This window comes from Glycine max, chromosome 17 (genome assembly GCF_000004515.6).
Source record: "Glycine max cultivar Williams 82 chromosome 17, Glycine_max_v4.0, whole genome shotgun sequence".
In the NCBI taxonomy this organism is placed as follows: domain Eukaryota; kingdom Viridiplantae; phylum Streptophyta; class Magnoliopsida; order Fabales; family Fabaceae; genus Glycine; species Glycine max.
The window spans coordinates 7,201,105-7,220,901 of NC_038253.2; the positions used below are offsets into that span (position 1 = coordinate 7,201,105).

Consider the following 19,797-nt stretch of genomic DNA (forward strand, 5'->3'; position numbering starts at 1 on the left):
TAAAATAATACTTACTTTTTTTTATTTCTTATAATTATTTTTATTATGTCTCCAACCATTCTTCTTATTTCTCTTCCCTCCCTCTGTTCCCATACACATACACGGCCAAGTTTGCCCACACATACTTACTAATGCTACTAACTAAATTACCTAATTTCTTTAATTATACTCGTATCAAAATTAAAAAATTGATATGGATGGTTGATTTTTTTCCCCATATATAAAATTATTTACTCATCATAACTGTGGTTCAGTGTATAAACTCATCGAATACCCTTTCATGGAGACTAATAGTTATTTTTATTACATTTAAAATTAGTCATCAATGACATGATTCACGAACTTCTTAATTTTTTTTACTATAACGACAATAAGATTAGAATCTAATGTCTTGTGTAAATTACTTCAAGTCTGTTACTAGACTGTCCAGTGGTTTGTTAGTTAAGATTTTTTCAAAATATATAAATAAACTTTTCCGTGAATATTCACGCACACACACAAAAGAAAAAGAAAATAGCTATATACACTCTGACAGTGAAAAGCAAATTTATATCATCTTTCAATCATAATTCATTAGGTAAGTTAAGTTTTTTTATGATAATTATTTTAAAAATTATGCTAATAATAATTTATAATTAAATAATAATATAAAACTGTTTTACATAATAATTGGAACAATGTTTATCAAAAAATAATAAAATAAATAAATAAGAATAAGAATTAGGTCATTAATTTTTTCATTATATAAAGAAACTTTTAATTTCAATGTAGTTTTATACAAATTATTTGTTTCTTTTTTTTTTATGCTCAAAATTCCTAACAGAGTTACAAGCAGAACTCTAAAGAATATCAGAAACACCACTATTACTAACAAAGAACACTTGATTAATTACATCGAAATAAAGATAAAGAATGAGTTACTCAGACATGAAAATTAAAATTAATATATGTAAAATTCTTAAAGGACTAATTTTGGAGTTAATTTGGATTATTTTATGAAATTCAAGTCTATTTTTATATTTTTATTTGTGAATTACCTGTGTTTGATGGATTAATGTCCCAATGCCAAATTATTTGCGATTTACATTCAGGAGTATTTGTTTGTTATTTTTTGTTTTTACTTCTCTATCATTTGGGGTTTTTGATTGATTTTAAAGGGTTGAATTATTTTATTTTTGTTGTTGTCTCGTGACCTTTTTTAATTTTTGTGGCCGTGATTGCATAGAATTTTGTGGTATTTTTGTTAGAAACATGATGTTGTTGTACATAGGTACACGCTAATTGCTGCATATTCAGATACGGAAGCTTTTCTAATTGCACATGGTCCTTTCTACACGCGTATAAATGATTTTATATATATATATATATATATATATATATATATATTAAAATAAATATTTTAAAAAAATAATAAATTAAATAATGTTATGAAATTATTGTTTGATAATAATTATTTTTGCTACACTTCAATTTAATTATTATAGGGACTCTTTTTAATTGAAAATAATATAGTTTGATTATATATATATATGGGTTTTGTGTCATGTAAATATTATTACTGTCTGATGTGTATATGATTCATGAGACATGATAAATTGTTATATCAAAACTATGAAATGATGATTAAGATCGTGTATAATTGATAAATTATGTACGTAATGAATTATGAGTTATGAACTTTGCAGTCACACAACTGTAAGACCCTTTCAAGGAGACGAGTTAATACACGACGAGTTTGTGATGGGTTTCATTATGGAAACTCAACGAGTTTAATTACTGGAGGCGCGATAGGTTAAAACGATTTTGAAAATAATTGAAATTTTGAAAAAAACAATTGAATAATTGTGTGTATTGCATAATTTATAGGTAGAGTTTGTGTGCTAAAATATTTTCTGTTAAATACCAGAGTATGCTTATGCGTAAATGTAAAGTATGCTCATACCTTTAATTACATCATTTCACCAAAGTATTATTGGCAGTTCTTCCATTAATGACTTCGTCCAAGAAGAACAACCTATTGTTCCTAATGAACAATTTCAATCACAAGAAAATGGATAAGTACGCCAACAATCAGCAAGAAACAAGAAACTTTCCAGATGTAAAGCTGGTGGACACAGACGACATTAATTGCCCTTGTTAATTATGTCCTGTTATGATGATTGTCAATTTTTCCTTGTTAATTGATTGAACACTTAACAATGCATTAACTGACTAAACACTCCATTTTTTTATACGAATTGATTGAACATTCATTTCTTCGAGACAGTTTGACCCCACGTTCTTTTTCCCCATATGGTTTAACCTCATATTGCTTGTTTCTAAACGATGTGACTGGACAATGCTTTCTACGAGACGATTTGACTTAACACTATTTTTTTAAAATTGTGCAAACCAAACGTAATTAATTAAGACTCAATCTAAACTGTTTATATTATCGGTGTGATCTCAGCCGTTAGTATGAGTCACAAGAGAACACTTGATCACTTAATATATATAGTAGTAGGGGTCAGATGCAACTCAACACCATAGTTTGATATTCACCCTATTGCTTAAACCATGGAGAGTGTATCCACTATTGTGTATTGCGATGGTGACATGATTCCATCATATGAAGGGATAACATATAAATGACCTAGTGATCCTAAATTCATTACAATAAGTGAGGACATGTGGTTTGCTGCCTTGAGGAAAATATATTTTTATGGCAACAGAGGTTGTAGAATTTTAATAAATATTTTTCACGGTCAACTAATCTACGTAGGTGATGTCTGCGTTGAATACAATTGCATAGAGCTCAAATGGAACAACGATGTGGGAAAAATGTTTTTCGTTTATTTAGAATTTAGCACCAAAGGTTCGATTGTGTTGAATGAAACTTTTGAACGTTCTCCAAATGAAACATTGCCCTATTGCACAAACCAAGGAAACCAAGAACGACTAATGAGATAATTGCTCTGATACATGATGAATTTGTGTAGTAATTGTGCAAAGTACTTGTTATTACTTTTTTAGAATAAACTTGCAATTTATCATTGAAATTCTATTGTTATTTTTTTGTAAGACTCTCTACTTTAATCGTGCTAGTCCTAGAGAATTATGATGTTTACTTAAGCTTTATTTATCTAAGTTTTTTTTTTTTGTCTTCTTCAATCTAGGTAAACTTGGTTTCATTTAAGGATTAATTTTTTAAAATACTATTTTAGATCAATTATATTTAAGTACTCGTAGTTTTACATCAATCATTAATGCATATTATTAAAATTTTGAACATGTTTTATTTATTTCATTTGTTTAATTCAACGATGCCTTGTTGTGCTTGTTTGTCAATTTCTAGATTTGATGACTTTTTACAATAATTCCTAAGATCCAATGAAGTTAGGTGTACATAAAGTCAAACATGAATTATAAGGACCTACACTATTCTAATTGTATTTTGTATTTGGTAATCTAATAGTAGTATCTTAATCTTTTAACAAAAAGAATTAGATCACTTAAAAATATATGTATTTTTATTAAAAAAATATATTTAATAAGTAAGAAGATTAATTAAAATATGATGTAAGAAAATTTAAAATGGTTCTTTTTCATTTCATTGTTTATTTTTTTATAAAGATGTTATTTAATAGGTAAGATATTACACTATATTTTTTTTAATTTATATTTTTCCTAAAAATACATACCCATAGTTCATATAAGTAATAATTTTAATAAACATCTTCGTATTTTACGAGTATGTAGATATTTATAAAGTTTTTTTTCTTAAACATTAATTAAACAAAAATATTTTTTCATATGAAAGTTATAAATCACAACAAGAAAAATATTTAATTAAATTTAAATACAATATAAATCATATGATAGTCGATATAATATCATATGATTTATATTGTTATTAAATTATATTTTCTTAAATTATATGTTCAGTTTCATTTAAGGATTAATTATTTTTTTAAAAGTATTAGATAAATTATAAGGATAAATTATAACTAAATTTAAAAACAAAAAAACCCGTTCATTTTTTTTAAAAAATGTAGGGAAAAAAATAAAAAAACAATTTAAAAAACAAAAAAAAACAAATAAAAAAATTAGAAAAAAAATCTATTTAGAGAAAATGATTTCTAAACTTAGTTTGAAAAAAAAGGTTAAAAATTGATTTCCCAAAAACTGATTTCTATACGTGTGTAAAAAAAAAATAAAAAATATAGTTTAAAAATTGATTCTTGACAAATCGATTTCTAAATTATTTGAAAAAAAATTATAGGAGAAAAATCTGTTTGAGAGAAATAATTTTTCACTATCAACAGTATTTTTTATCATTTGGGTGAATAATCTTTTTAACTTGTATTATTTGTGTATTTTTTTTTTGTATTTTTCAGTTAAAAAAACTCGGACGATTCGTGTATGACCCTTAAAAAGAAAAAACCCTGTTTCATTGAATAAATTATCGAATACCCCTAATTAATTTACACACTGCAGGACGAACCTAACACAAACAAATGATTCACTTTTAATATATAGCACATGTCAAACGTTATTGTAATAAAGTAACAAACTGACAATAACTACTTTTGATTTGTTTGGTAGACAGTAGATACTAGATGAAGGAGGTTCCCTACTAACTGGATATTATATATATTAATTTTACATTCAAAATTATTAATATAAAAACTGTTTTATAATTTTCGTTGAGAAAGAATAAATCAAAACATTTGTAATGTTTTCATTTTTTGAAATAAGATGTAGGATACCAAATAAATATATTTCCAAATTTTTAGAATATTAAAAACATTTAAATGAAAACAAAAAATATAAAATATCTCCTCAGATGACTTTCTTTACTTCATGAGAGCAAAAAAACACAAAAATTCATGAAATAGGTGCAATAGTGTGTAATGTATGTCTTTCTCTGCAAGAGTACAAGTAAGAGGGAAAGATGTGTTTTGATCCTACGGTTGTAGATTTATACGCAATCTAAATCATACGATCTCACTTAACAACTTTACAAATGTTTGCTTCTTTTATGAAAAACCTATTATACAAATTATATTTTAAAATGAACTTTTCAATAATGTAATGAAAAGTGCATGAAATAATAAGCGAGATAAAATGCACTAAAAAATTATATTTTCAATGCATAATAGAGGGTGTAAAAATTATGCACAACGAAATTATGATTCTGTTGTATAAATGTATAATGAAATTGTGATTTAATTATGCATAATTTTCACATATCTAGTATGTAAACAGAAATAAAATTTCGTAGTGCATCTTTATCTGAAAAAATACAAAACAAAATTATGATTCTATTATGTAAAAGGAGGTTAAAAATAGAATATACAACAAAGTACAATTTCATTGAATGACATGTAAAAGTATTCAACGAAAATGTGTGAAATTTTTTTGCACCCCTTTTTATACAATGAAAACATGTTTCCATTATTATTTTTTCATGAAAAATTAATTACAGACTTAAGTTATCTTTTTTACTTGAATTAATTTTGATACAAAATATATTAATGACAACTCACATTACCTTTTTTAATCATAATCAAATCAATTGTTACATAAATTACCTTTTTATTTAAATTTAGATTAATATGACATAAATTATTCTTTTTAATTGTAATCAAAATAATATCATCAATGGATTTGATTACGATTAATAAAGATAGTTCTTATAATAATTATTTTGATTACCTTTATAAATGATAACTTTATCCAATTAATTTGATTTCAATTTAAAAAGATATTAAGTACTATTAAAAATGGAAAATTATATAACAATTAATTTGATTATTTTAAAAAGGTAACTTTCATTTGTAATTAATATAAAAAACAGCGAAAATAAGATTTTGTTATATTTTTTTTAAAGAAAAAAATATAATACAATTTCGTTAGGTATTTCAACAAAGATCATAACAAAATTATATTTATATTCTATCTTTATTTTTTATTTTAAAAATATAAAACAAAAATAAGATTTTATTATGTATGTCAATAAAGATTACAACAAAATTGGGTTCCATTATATTTAACAGAAGTGAGCAGAAGGAAGGCAGGACAAGAGGAAGGAGGGGGCAAGAAGGAGGGGTGAAGTGTTTAAAAGAGAGATAAAATGATGTTTTTCAGTGGTTTTAAAATTTTGCACGGGCTCAAAAATAATTATGATAAGGACCAACAGGAACACCTAATGAGAATGCGCGAAATTTTACCCCAACTTTACATGTGTTGAGATAGTGGGTTTCCGCCCACCAAGAGAAAGCATAGCAGGCCAGGTGTTGGGCTTTAGTGAATTTTTTGGGTTGGAACAATTTTTTTTCCATCACTTAATCCAACTAATATCTCACTAATCCAATTTAATTTGACAATAATTCAATGACTTGTTTGACTTAACATTCACCTAATCATTTGATTAAAATCTCCAAATTTTATAACTATTTAATTTAACTTCAATTAATTACTTTCATACACATATAATAAATTTCTATGTTTATATTAAACACCATTTTAAATATTTGATGAGCTTACAAAATTTATTTGAAATTCCTACACATATTTTTAATTTGTCTATATTTATGACATGTTCTTATAGATAATTTCTTACAAGTTCTTTTAATTATATTAACTTAGTCAAACATAATTTGCACACAATCATTAAAATATTAATTAAAGAAGTAACAAGCAAAAGTAAAATAAGAGCTTATGGTAGAATTTTTTTTCGAACAGCTAGATTTTATATAGTTAGTTTAGTTTGAAGTTTGAAGAGCTGATTTATATAATATAAAATACACAATTCAGTTAACCCAGTTAACAATAATAACATGATGTCGTTTGGCCAACATACATTAGAAAAAGTTTAAAATAGTTATTTTTTTTTTCTTGTACGAAACAAAAGAAAGCAAGATGAAAACAACAAGTTCCTATATATAGCTGCATCAGAGAGCAACTCATCAGGGATGTGATTCACAGTCTGATCAACCTCGAAGTGGACATGGTGATGGAATCTATCCTAAGAAGTTTGTCCACACAGTAACTTCCCTGTCTAAATTTGCACCAACGTTACTTTCCAGGGCTTTCTCCAAGAGTTAAGGAATCACGAGTAGCTGCACTGCCATAATAGTTGCATATTGATGAAATTCCTTAACCAGCGAAATAGCATTCATGGAGAGAATCGGACACAAACACCTTCACATTACCCAAGTACCAGGCCAGTTGCAATCCATGCATGATGCATGCATCAAAGCCAGCAGCAATAAAGGCTTCAAATTAATTAGTATGAAATAAAACATTATATACGCTTATGAATCGTACGTGTGTTATAAAACTAAGAAACAATATTGTTTTAACTTTTAACTTAATTGGTTGGGTTATGTATATCGTGTCATCTTTTAACACTATGAGAAAAAAAAAAAAAGTTAGAACACTAACTTGATTAAATAAAATAGTAAAAAAATAGTGTTTTCAAGTTTAATATTTTTAAGAGAAAAAGGATTATGGACGATCATAAAATAATTTTACAGTGTCATCAAATTATAAATTATCATTTATGATAAATTGATTATTTTTTTACAAAATTATCTTAAAAGCTACCACAAATTGTGATTTGTGAGTTTTTGATTGGACGACACTTTAAAAAAAAAAAACAAAAAAGAGCAAAAGATTTAACGTTTACGCTACCATTTGATCATGAAAGAGCGTTTTGAATTATAAGACATCTAAACAATGCTAACATTGACCAGTTTGCAATGAAAGAGCATGACCTGTTTGTTTATGTCAAAATCACTAGAGGCCAAACAAAATTATTTGTTCAGTAAAAATGGTTGTTTGGATATTTTTGGAATTTTAAATTTCATTTTACTGTGGTAGAATTAATTTGAATTTTTTTAGTTGAGATCCTTAAAATTAAAAAAAAAATAAATGTTTTTATACTGCAAAAATAATTAAAATTTCATTATTTTTTCTAAAAAAAAAATTGAAGAAAATTCTTAATTTATTTTTAAGATATTATTTTCAAACAAAAATCAAATTTTCAACATCAATTATTTTTCACTTCAATTCCATCAAAGCGTATAGTAAATAATTAATACCTATTTTCAAGAGAAGATATGCTAGTTGATCCATGTAGGAAAGACACACCGCACAAAATCAGCTTCTGAGGTTCCTTCCTACGTAAACCCCATAGTCCACAGAGTCAGAGGGAGTAAGTAATGATAGGTACACGCACCAGCAAAGTTGTATGTATTTATTTCATATAAAATAGGAATAATAATTTAGTTGAATAAACAAATATTGTAAAGGAAAAGAACATACTCTTGGAGGAGCCCGATTTAGATGGGACCATTTCTTCATAATCAGATGATGCTGCTTTTGTAACGAAACGCATTCAAAGTAAAAGACAAACCAATCTATACACGCATTATATATATAGGAGAGGAAATCATTTTATACCAAAATAACATGATTAAATCTATAATCAAACATAGATGGTTAAAATTTAATGTTATATGATCACTTAAAAAATTAAGTGATTTTTTCATATTAAATTTCAACCTTTCATTATATTTATACAATCCATATTTAATCTGAACCTTATAAGATATTTTTTCTCATAACATATATTATCTATAATATGTGTTTGTATGCATGTTGTGCATTGCAAGCATAAACACTCAGGGGACTTTTTTTTCATGAATAAATTTTTTTAGTTTCAAGAATATTTTTTCTTGGAATATAACATGAGAATATTATTCCTAGGTATTATTAAAAAAATATGTTTTGTTAACTATTAAAATTGGTTGGGATTAATTTTTATATTCTCAAGAATAATTAAAACATATGTTTAGTCGAGTTATTTTTTCTAGAGAATTTATATTATAATTATTAAAATATTTATTACAAAAATTCTCATTACACCTCTTGTTTCATTTTCATGTGTTCGACAATTATGATAATAGAAAAAGAAATCAGAATTGCCTATTAAAAATGAACATTAGAGGAAATGAAAAATTATCATAAAATATAGGAATGGAATTGACAATAAAACAAACTACAGAAACATTAATTAGGCAATAACCAAATTTGCAGGATTGAAAAAAATTTAAGCATGTATTATCAAAGATTAATGAAAGAGTGTGTGGGTATATAGTATGTGGTTCGAAAGAAGATATATATGAATTTTTAGTAATGAAGAAGTATTTTTGCTCCATGCATGGGAGTAATTTTTCCTCTACTCCTCTATCTATATACTAAACATAGGTAAGACGTGAGATTGTGTCTTTCACAGGAATAAAATATACTAAGAATTATTTTTTTTACCTCATAACAAATGTGGTATAAAACGTGGGAATAAGAAATAATATCTCATAATTTACAATAATTCACATACTATATTTAACTAATTGAGCTAAACTCCTTCACATTACAAAAAACACTTTAATTAGTTATATGTTTTTATAAGTATTTTAAATTTAATAAATTATTTATATTTGGATATACATATTGACAAGTGCTTATATAATTTTGAAGTGTTTGAATATATTATTATTTTTTTATTCGTAGGAATTTAACACGAATAACATCAGAAATTTAGAACACTGAAACATCCTGTTCAATCAACAAATCTACACCCTTGGTTGAATATATTATTATATAAACACTTATAAGATGACTCATTTAAAAAAAATCAAATCATTATTAAAAATAAATTGAAAATTTAAAAGTTAACTAAATTATTAATATACTAATATATTTCGCAAAAATATTAAACATAAAAATCACTAGTCATAATTTATCTATTAGAAAATATATTAAAAAATTGTTACTTGAAGAATAGTATGTTAATAGCCTTTCCTCTTAAACAAATTAAGACTTGAGTATTGGGAGAGGTTCCCCTGAACGCAGGATAAGGGAAGAAAAATGATGCAAATGAAATAGAAAAAATATTTTTTTAAAAGGAAAATAGAAAAAGATGTTACAGTCATACAAAAACGTTGAACCAAATAAATTTTTTATCCAAGTAAATTAGACTTATCGCTAAAAACTCCTTCACGTTTTTAATCATCCAATTTATAACTTGATAGTTTGCAAAAGAAAATACTTCCTTTCCCTAGCTAATATTATACGTTTCCTTATATATTTTGATTGGAAATAAATCAACAAATTTATTATATAATGATTTTTTTTACTGGATAATGATTTATAATTAGATAATCATTTTTTATTTTTTACACTATAGTTAGTTACTCATGCATAATATAAAATGAAGAGAGTTACTTTTTTTTATATTTTAATTTAGTTGTATTTTTTACTTTTAACTTTTATTTTTTAAAAAATAATAACAAAATTTGTCTTTCGTTAATTGTTCATTAATTGACTAACCACGCTAACATTTTTTAGTTGTTTTTAATCGTCACTAAATGCACTATTTAAAATAAAGTGTTTTTAATATAGTACTATTAGCTAAAAATTGTCATTATTATTAAGTTTTATTTAATAAAAACATGTTTTTTCGTTTGTTATTTTACTCTGACCACGGAGTTCAATTTCATTAAAATCAGAAAATTATGCTAAAAATACTTATTATTTTTAAATTTTAAATACAAGCGTTTAATGACAATTAGAAACTGTCAGAACGTGTTATTAGCGTTGTTAGTCAATTACAGACAAATGACGAAAGATAAAACCTGCTAAGATTTTTAAAAGTGAGATAAAATATGCTAGAATAATTTTGCTGGAGGAAAAATGCTCTAAAATCTAAAAATTGTAAGGAAAAAGTATAATAAGTCTTTTGTTTTTTCAAGCACCACCTTAAAACTCCCAAGTCCCAAGTTTGTGAGTGTATCTATTCCCTTCCACCGTCACACGCGCTCTCAGTGGGCGTGAGTGAGAAATTTCTGAATTGTTGGTTCATTCATTCTACACCACTCACCGAAACTAGGATCATTTAAGAGATGAGAACCCACTTCATGGCTTCTCTCTCTACTCTGTGTGGTCCATGAAAATAATGCCATGCACGCCAAAGTTGGCCCTTTCATCTCCAGCTGAAAGTGAAACCCACTACAATCCTCTACTACTGTACCATCGTGTTTGTGTGTGTGCTCTTTTTCAAATTAGTATCGTTTATCTACTTTAGTCTAGTGATTATGCACATTCTCATTCCTGTATGATTATGAAACAACATGGAGAATAGTCTCAAAACAAGTGATTCAAATTTTCATGCACCTCAACATTATATATATTTGGCGTTAATCATTGGCAGTGCCACTGGTCTACTTGTTGTTGTCAAACATGTATTCCATGTTGCGCCATATTATGTGTCTCTTTCACCGCTCACTCTCTTGCGTCTCTTATCTTTTCTATTTTCAACCCATCCTTCTTGTTGTTGCTCGAATCATACTAAGCAATCACCGTTTCATAACATGATTAAAACACAAGCAGATATTTCTTTTCATCATATATGCAAATTTAAAAATCAATAAAATATCTACAAAACCTTAAGCAATAGTATTATTTTTTAAAATAAAACTGAATAATAATAATAATATCGAAGTCTCGATCTTAATGGCATAGTCATGAGAGAACACATGGGCCGTGTCCGTTACTGTGCCAGTGCCAGGCTATCATCTAGCAAACTTCATGTATTTGTATTTTCTTATTTTTCTCTGGAATTTGATAATATATAACTAGTATTGTGTTACATAGGAGATGGAGACGTTAAATACTGCTGCACTAAATTAATAGGCTACCTAGATTACATGATTACATAAAATAATGGGTCGCTCAATGAAAAATAATTATTATTTCTTACGTACTTTTATATTTATGTCATCCTCTAGCTCAAGAACACAATTTGCGTCACATTTCTAAGAACTACTCCTTGACACAATATGGTTTTCCACCCGCAGTCAGAATTAAGCATAGATGCAACTAATGATCAAGAAGCATACTGTCAAGCTTCCCATCTAATATATATTTACCATCTGCACTGCACCTATAAATGAGTTTACCCTAAGATACGTACATATATATCACTTAACATAGTATATTGTTACTCTGTTGAATAAATAATATGTGTGCGTGGAACTGTTATGCATATTTTATCAGAGATCTTCTGAAAAAAAAAAAAACTAGTTGTCGAAATGCATCCTTGCCTATATATCTTACTCATCGATCTGTCATATGGCCTTCACTCTAAACAAGTCAAACATAATATGTATAATTTATATATAGTTTTTAAAATAAAAGTCGCATGCTGTAAAAAAAAAAGTCACATGTATTCATAATTAAGATATTGTTATTTATTATTATTAAAATATGTACATAATTAGAATGCATCAACGATATGTAAAATAAAATATCATAAACTGTTTGTTATAAATTATTGATCGACGTTTATAATAATTTTCTGAAATAACATTTAAAATGAATTTTTATTAATAAATTTATATAAAAAATTATTCTAATAATATATCAAAATTAAACTCTTAAAATATTTAAAATGGTATTTATGATTTTCGACTTGCATTATATTTTAGAAACTCATACATGTGAAACATATTGTTTTTGTAAAAGTTGTACATATTAAATACCAGCTTACTTTCACGGCCTCTTTGATAGTTATGAAAAGAAAGATATGATAACAAGATAAGAACACAATAAGCTTTAGTTTTATACATTGTTTGATGCACGCAAATAACATTATTATATTATCTTATATGGTATTTTATACGAATCAAATAGTGATAACTACTAGTGGTAGTAATCATGATTGTCAAACTCTAGAGTCAATTCGTAGACTCTTACGAGTTTAAGAGTTCATTTCAGTCCCGCGAGTTGACTCGGAAGTAAACTCGTTTTTGAGCAGATGAACTCGGAGTAGACTCGTGTAAACTCGTAAGAGTCTATGAGTTAACTCTAGAGTTTGACAACCATGATAAGTGTTCAAAATTAAAGCATTTAAATAATTAAAAAGGCACAAATGTCTTCAAAGAAGCATGTCCAATCCTCTAATAGGATCATCTCCATGAATATCATCACTTTCATCACCATCTCCATCATCATCAATGTCTTCCTCAGATTGTGCATCATCATTAGGTTTCACGAAAATTAAATTATCTAGATCAAAAACTTAAAATAGATATCAAATATGCTATATTAGAAATAGTTAAAACTTAAAATAATACACAAGCAAATTTTAAATCTAAGAAAGTTCAGAAATTAGACCTTTTCTTGGTGTTATTAAAGTTGTATTTTATCTTCTCTTTTGTATTTTCCATCTCCTCATATATGAAAAGTCTAATTCTGTTGAATTTTAGTAACAAAATTGATCCAACTCCAACATTGTAGGGTCACTTGTTGTATTTTGTAATAGACTAATATGAAGTATGAACTATGAACTATAAGTTTATTGTCATTTGTTTGCAAATTGGTGTATTTTGAATATATTTACTTATTATCCATATTTTTTTTTACGAAGTAGACTCTTACGAGTCGACTCGTAAAAGCTCTCACGAGTCTGTGTAGACTCTCGATATTGATAACCTTGGTGGCAACAATAACAATGGTGTCGTGGTGGTTGCAACGACAATGATGATCGATGATGGAGACAATGATGGTTGTGATGCTATAAGTGTTGGTGATAATGGTGGTGACAATGAGAACAATGGTGATGGTGATGGTAACATACAATGAGAATGTTGTGAGTGGTGGTTGTTACAATGACAGTGACAATGATGATGACGATGACAATAATCAATAATAGCGACAATGATGATGCCAATAATAATAGAGACAGTTATGATCACACCCACAAGGATGACATCAATAATGATTACTTTGATGACAATGATGATGATGATGAGAAGGAGGAAAAGAGATAGAGATAATAACTATTCTATTCAATTATTTTAATCCTCCTCCCTCATGATAAGAAATTATGACTTGTATTGCACCAACATAATAACATAAGCAAATCATACACCAAATAATTAATCACAACATGATAAGAGAGTTATTTTAACATATCCTGACTACCCATGAGACCCTTATTGGATAAACAAAATTAAAGTTTATTTCAATTTTATAAAATTAAAAAGGCATTACACTACTTCCATTTTTTTATTATAAAAAAAGGTCAGTTGTGTTCGATAAAAACTTAAAAATAATAGATAAATAAAATGAGCACCAATGAAGTGTATAAAGCAAAAAAAATAAAAAAATACAATACATAGCAATGAAAAGAGAGAGAACCACATCTGCAATACTATCACCTTCGTATTTCTTTAGTTTGTTTAGGAATGTTTAATGGGAGTAAAATTTTGTTATACTTGGACTAAAATGTCCTTAATTATTTAATACGTACATATTACTTTTATTTTTTATGTTTACAACTTACACAACTAATAGTGAATATTAAATAAGGATATATTTTAAAAGATATTAATTAAACTTTAAAATTCTAAGACAATAATTATTTAAAAAAAATAAAGTTTAAAGTAACTAAAAAAAATGGGATGGTGAAAGTAAGTAATATGAAAAAAAAGATAATTAAAAAAATGAGGTGGGAGCCAAAGAGGGAATGAGAGACAAAGTAAGATGTATGAATATATTCTTATAGTTATGGTAAAGAAAATTGTGTAGCTGCATACCTAAGAAGATGTATGCCATTTGTGTACAAAACATTTTTTTTTGTTTTTTTGCATGACTGCATGTAGCATTGCTGTTAATTTAGTGGCCACTATTTTTTTATTTTTTTGGAGTGTAATGACCACTGTCCTTGCGTCAATGTCGGAGTTCTGAAATCTAAAATGTCGAATATAAAACCTTATATACCCTATAAACTAAGGTATATAACCTAGGGACTAGAGAGAGATATAGGTCTTGGGTAAGTAGTTGGTGACACCCATGGGAAGAAAGAATTATCTTATGAACAGTGACATTTCATTTTACCCTAAGAAGGTAGACCACGAGAATGTAACGGCTTAGAGGTGCAGATCACATCACCTAGGCTGCCAAAGTCCCCCTTCTACTTTGTCTTGTTTCCTCACCCCTCCAATCCTAACCTCCCACGTCTATCCATGTTGGATAACACCTTTCACCACTTCTCTTTCATCTTTCCTGTCTTGGTCCAATTTCCCGCACCCCATTTTGGGTTCCATTTTATCCTTTTTGCAAAATGTATCTTTCTACTGCCCCTTTTTTAATCTCCACATTATCATTTCTATAAAGTTCGGATTTTTTTAAATTACATGAATTTATTGGAGATAATTTTATTCGAGTGAGATAAAATTATTATAAAAATCTAAATTTTTACTTTTTAAGTATTTAACACAAATACATGTAACTCAAGATTACTACTACACACTAGTTAATCCAGTAGGTTGGTTAAATTTCGGAACTCTAACTCTAAGCTTAAAAAGCCTTGCCATTTATAAGCCTCTTTGTATATCAGTTTGTTTGCCCCTTGAAAACTTGTGGCTGCTATAAGTATTGTAGTGAGGGACTTCAACACTCCCTTTTTCTTTTCTACTCGTTATCCTCATCTTGTTGTGCGTGTGTGTTAGAGAGAGTTAGAGAATGGGAAATTGCCAAGCCGTTGACACTGCAACTCTAGTGATTCAGCAACCCAATGGGAAAGTAGAAAGGTTGTATTGGCCTGTAAGTGCTAGTGAAGTGATGAAGACCAACCCTGATCACTATGTTGCTCTTCTTATCTCCACCACATTGTGCTCATCCAAGGACAATGAAAATCGCTCAAATAAGAGTGACAACACCAACACCACCAACCCTGTTCGCCTTACCCGCATCAAGCTTCTCAAGCCAACAGATACCCTTGTGCTTGGCCAAGTTTATAGACTAATCTCAGCTCAAGGTTAGTTGCAACTTTCAGCTTCAGTTTAACCCTTTGTTTTTTTAGCTCTTTTATGTTGTTCTTTGCCCTTAAAATGTTTTATGCTTTGTTTCAAATTTGAACCTTTATGTGCTGGTTTTTTTTCAGAGGTTATGAAGGGTCTTTGGGCAAAGAAACAAGCAAAGATGAAGAGAAACTTGTCAGATTCAGCACAAAAGCCAAATCTGATGAAGGAAAGGACAGACAAATCAGCAAGGGGGTCTGAACCGGAGGACAACCAGGTAAATCTCAATAAAAGTTTGGTTTTTACTGTTTCTACTTCCCTAGTTGTTTATGATTGTCAAAGTCTTCAAGAACAGGAACAGCTTGAGTAGAGTGGTGCCTGATGTAGTATTTCTGCTTATTGTCAACCAATTTTTCGTCAAGCAATATCTTTTTCATGAACAGTAAATAATTGTTGGAGTATTTCTTAGAAGGCTTGGTTTTGCAAATTGATTTAGATGTATTTCTAGTTCTAGTCACTAATCAAGGCTTTACATAGTTTTGTTTGGGAACTTGATGCTTCATAATTTTCATTTTCTTGATCCGTTTACTCTCTAATGGCTTAGACTTGTATATAATTAAGAAAATTTACATGAACCAAGGAAATATTAGATTTTCAAAGTTTAGTTGCAAGGAATTAGATTAGTGGATTTTATTCAGGAAAAGAAAGAGATCGAGAGAGAGTTAATTAGTTTTGTTTAAAGCTAATAATATTGTATTAATTTGGCGCTTTCACCTATGTGATTCTAATTTTTTTAATTTTGATTTTCAGGAAACCAAAGCTGAAAGACACGGGTCAAGGACAACATCAACTAATAATGCTTCTAGTGCCACAGCTAAGTCAAGAACATGGCAACCCTCTTTAAAAAGCATCTCAGAGGCAGCCAGCTGATCTGTGTTTTCAATCCTTCCCACATGTGATGTGAGGGACAGAGGAGCATTGAGAGACACTCAAACCACCAAATACAAATTAATCCCCGCTCCATGATTGCTTAGATCTGTGGAAATTAAAATTGAATTAAATATATAGTACATTCAGGAAAGCCAGAAAAAAAACTGAGAGATGATAAAATTCCCTTCGGTTGAACAACTGGGTTCATGCATAATAATTGTGTATAGTAAAGGTTGACATATTGAACATCAATTAATGTATTCAGATATTACTTTCTAGTGAAATCAGTCTTCATCATCATAAGTTCAGTTATTGTTATGTTTTTTTTTTATTTAAAAAAAGCATATGGCTCATAATACATTGACATCAGACAGATAATTACCAAAGATAAAAATATAGAGGTAGTGAACAAACTGAAAAAAGTTATATATTTGTGAGAACTGTCGCACAAAGGCTTAAACAAATCATGGTTGCAAAAGACACTTGTAGCTTTACACTTCAAGGCTTAAGGGTAACTGCCAGAACATTAACCTGAAAAAAATGAAATAAGTTTGCACCAGATTCTTTTTTTTTTGTTACACAATTAAGGGTAATGTTAAAGTGCTAATAATTTGGTTATCTTTTCCCCAGATCCACGACCTGTTATACATATAAAAGAAAAAACTTAAATGAGGCAATAAAGAACGCCATATCATTTGCACAAAACTTTGTCCATGTATCATTTTATTCTACAAACTTTCTGATCTATTTACTGCACCAAAGGCAGTATCAGAGTGGATGACATATTCCATATTATTACGAGTGCAATTTGTAGGTGGTGAAATCTATACAAAAATTAATACAATTTCTATACAAGAATTTGCGCTTATGTGTAGACAGATAGTGTAAACAAAATTCTTTAAGAATATTGATGTACAGTTATTGTTACTATTATTTTCAGTTGAAGCTTAACCAAAACTCTCATAGTATTCATCAAACCAAAAAAATACATAACGCAAATAAAAAAATACATTATTGAACAGTATCATTGGTGTATCAAGAAATAGTTCAGATGGGGCAAGAGCTTGGTTGTCTCCAACCACTTGTGCATTTTTATAATTATAAGAATAAACCTTAATCAGTGTGAAGAAGAAAACTAGTATAGTAAGATAAACAATGTGTGGAGTCCAAATGAAAAGTAAAAGGGGTGACGAGAAGGAAGGATGTGAGACAACACAAGGTTTACTTTAAAACACTTGCAATCAATGTGCCTGTGCATAGTTCATCACTTAAGAAGGAGAAGAATTTTTATTTTTTTTTCCCGTGGCCCATTGCATTATTCGTACCAATACTTTATCTCTGTCTAATGCTAGTAATAAAGCAAAAGACACACTTTATTTTGCTTTGTCTTTTTTTAATTGTTTTCTTTCCCTGGCTTAAAGATATTGCATCAACTCAGATTAAAAAAAAACAAGAAAGAAAAAACTATAGAATAGGACAATTGCAACCAGCTCACCACTCGTGCACTTCCTACGCATGAAATTTAGTTTGCACTGCACGAGGGGTCTCAAGATTCCATCATAGACTACATAGAATTCCTTCCACACGGCCCACCAATATTTGGCTTCTTTAACTTTTCTTCCCCAAAGTGCTTTCTTTTAGTGTTTAAAAAATCCATAACATCAGCTACACTATGCAATATGCATTCTTTCTTGCTTGCTTGCTTTTTGTTTGTCTTTTTTTTTTCTTCACTTTATTTTCTCTCTGTATGATGAACAATCATGGAGGATACGCATAGATATTCGAGCAAAACGTGCCTTTTCTCTTTCCAGATTGCAGCTCTATGTGTTTGGGCCTTTAGTTTGTATTATCTCTTTCAGAACAGTTTCACAAGAATACTAGCTAGAGATGCATGTATGTGATATACACACACCCTGAAAAAGAGGAAGTGGATGTCTATTTTGTCTTTTTTTATTATTATTATTATTTTAAAATTATAGGTTCCAAATATTAGAAAGTCTCACATTATTTGTTTCAATTATCTATTAAACAATTTCACTTAAAGTCAATTGATTTTAAGTTGAAATTTAATATGACATTGGAGTTTATGATTCATCTTGATTATTTGTCTATTTTGAAACACTCATATGTTTTAGCATATATTTCTGATTTATATATCTATTGGATAATTTCATTTAGTATTAAGTAGTTTTAAGGGAAATCTAACGCCAAAAATATGATAATCTTTTGTTGGAAGCAAATTCAAACAAACATTGCTTGGACTGAAAGTGTACATACACAGAAAGAGACCAATCATAATTGGACAGCAGATACAAACAGCTAGTAAACAAATTAAGAAACCGCCTTCAAATTTTGACTGATAATGTATGATTTTTTAGATTTTTCTTTTCTCCTAGTGACATGTACCCGTTAGCAAAACGTTTAGGTAATGAAGTTAACTTGCATGCCATTCATTGTTAAATCCTTTTCCCAGGCTGCACCAAATAATCAAATAAATGAGAAAAGTGTTTATAATCTTTGTCTTGGGAACAAATCCCTCATACGCAGGGCAACTAGAGTGGTTGCGGATTACTCGGCCAAAAACACGTTTACAACTCACGTACACTCAAAACTATATTAGTTATGCGTACAAATCTTGTAAATCTTAAAATGAAAACCTGGACATTTGCCGAGGACTAAATTTGATTCTAGAAATGAAAAACAAGATTTATGAAGATTATTCAAAGCGGAATAAAGAATCAGAGCAGAATAAATAACCAGGAAGTCTTGCTCATTTGATTTAACAATATAGGTGAATTGTTATAAAAACTCTTGTATCTCAGTTTGATTATTACAGATAAAAAAAAAGTAAAATAAAGATGTGTTAATATACATGTTTTTTTTTTCACTTTGAAAGACAATCCTCTATAGAAACTATTAGACACTAAATGGAACATCTTTGTCAATAGAAAATCGAATATTAGTTTGCCATATTATGAGGCACTAATCCTCCTATTAGATCCAACTCTCGTTAATA

General features: G+C 28.3%; 1 protein-coding gene across 1 annotated transcript; it reads left to right on the plus strand.

Annotated features, from left to right (window-relative positions):
- Positions 1 to 15,455: 15,455 nt before the first annotated feature.
- LOC100306591 (uncharacterized) lies at positions 15,456 to 17,081 on the plus strand. The gene is made up of 3 exons (NM_001250276.2): positions 15,456 to 15,868; positions 15,995 to 16,128; positions 16,662 to 17,081. The coding sequence occupies exons 1-3, from the start codon at positions 15,574 to 15,576 to the stop codon at positions 16,779 to 16,781; spliced, it is 549 nt and encodes a 182-aa protein (NP_001237205.1). The 5' UTR covers positions 15,456 to 15,573; the 3' UTR covers positions 16,782 to 17,081.
- The last annotated feature ends 2,716 nt before the right edge of the window (positions 17,082 to 19,797 follow it).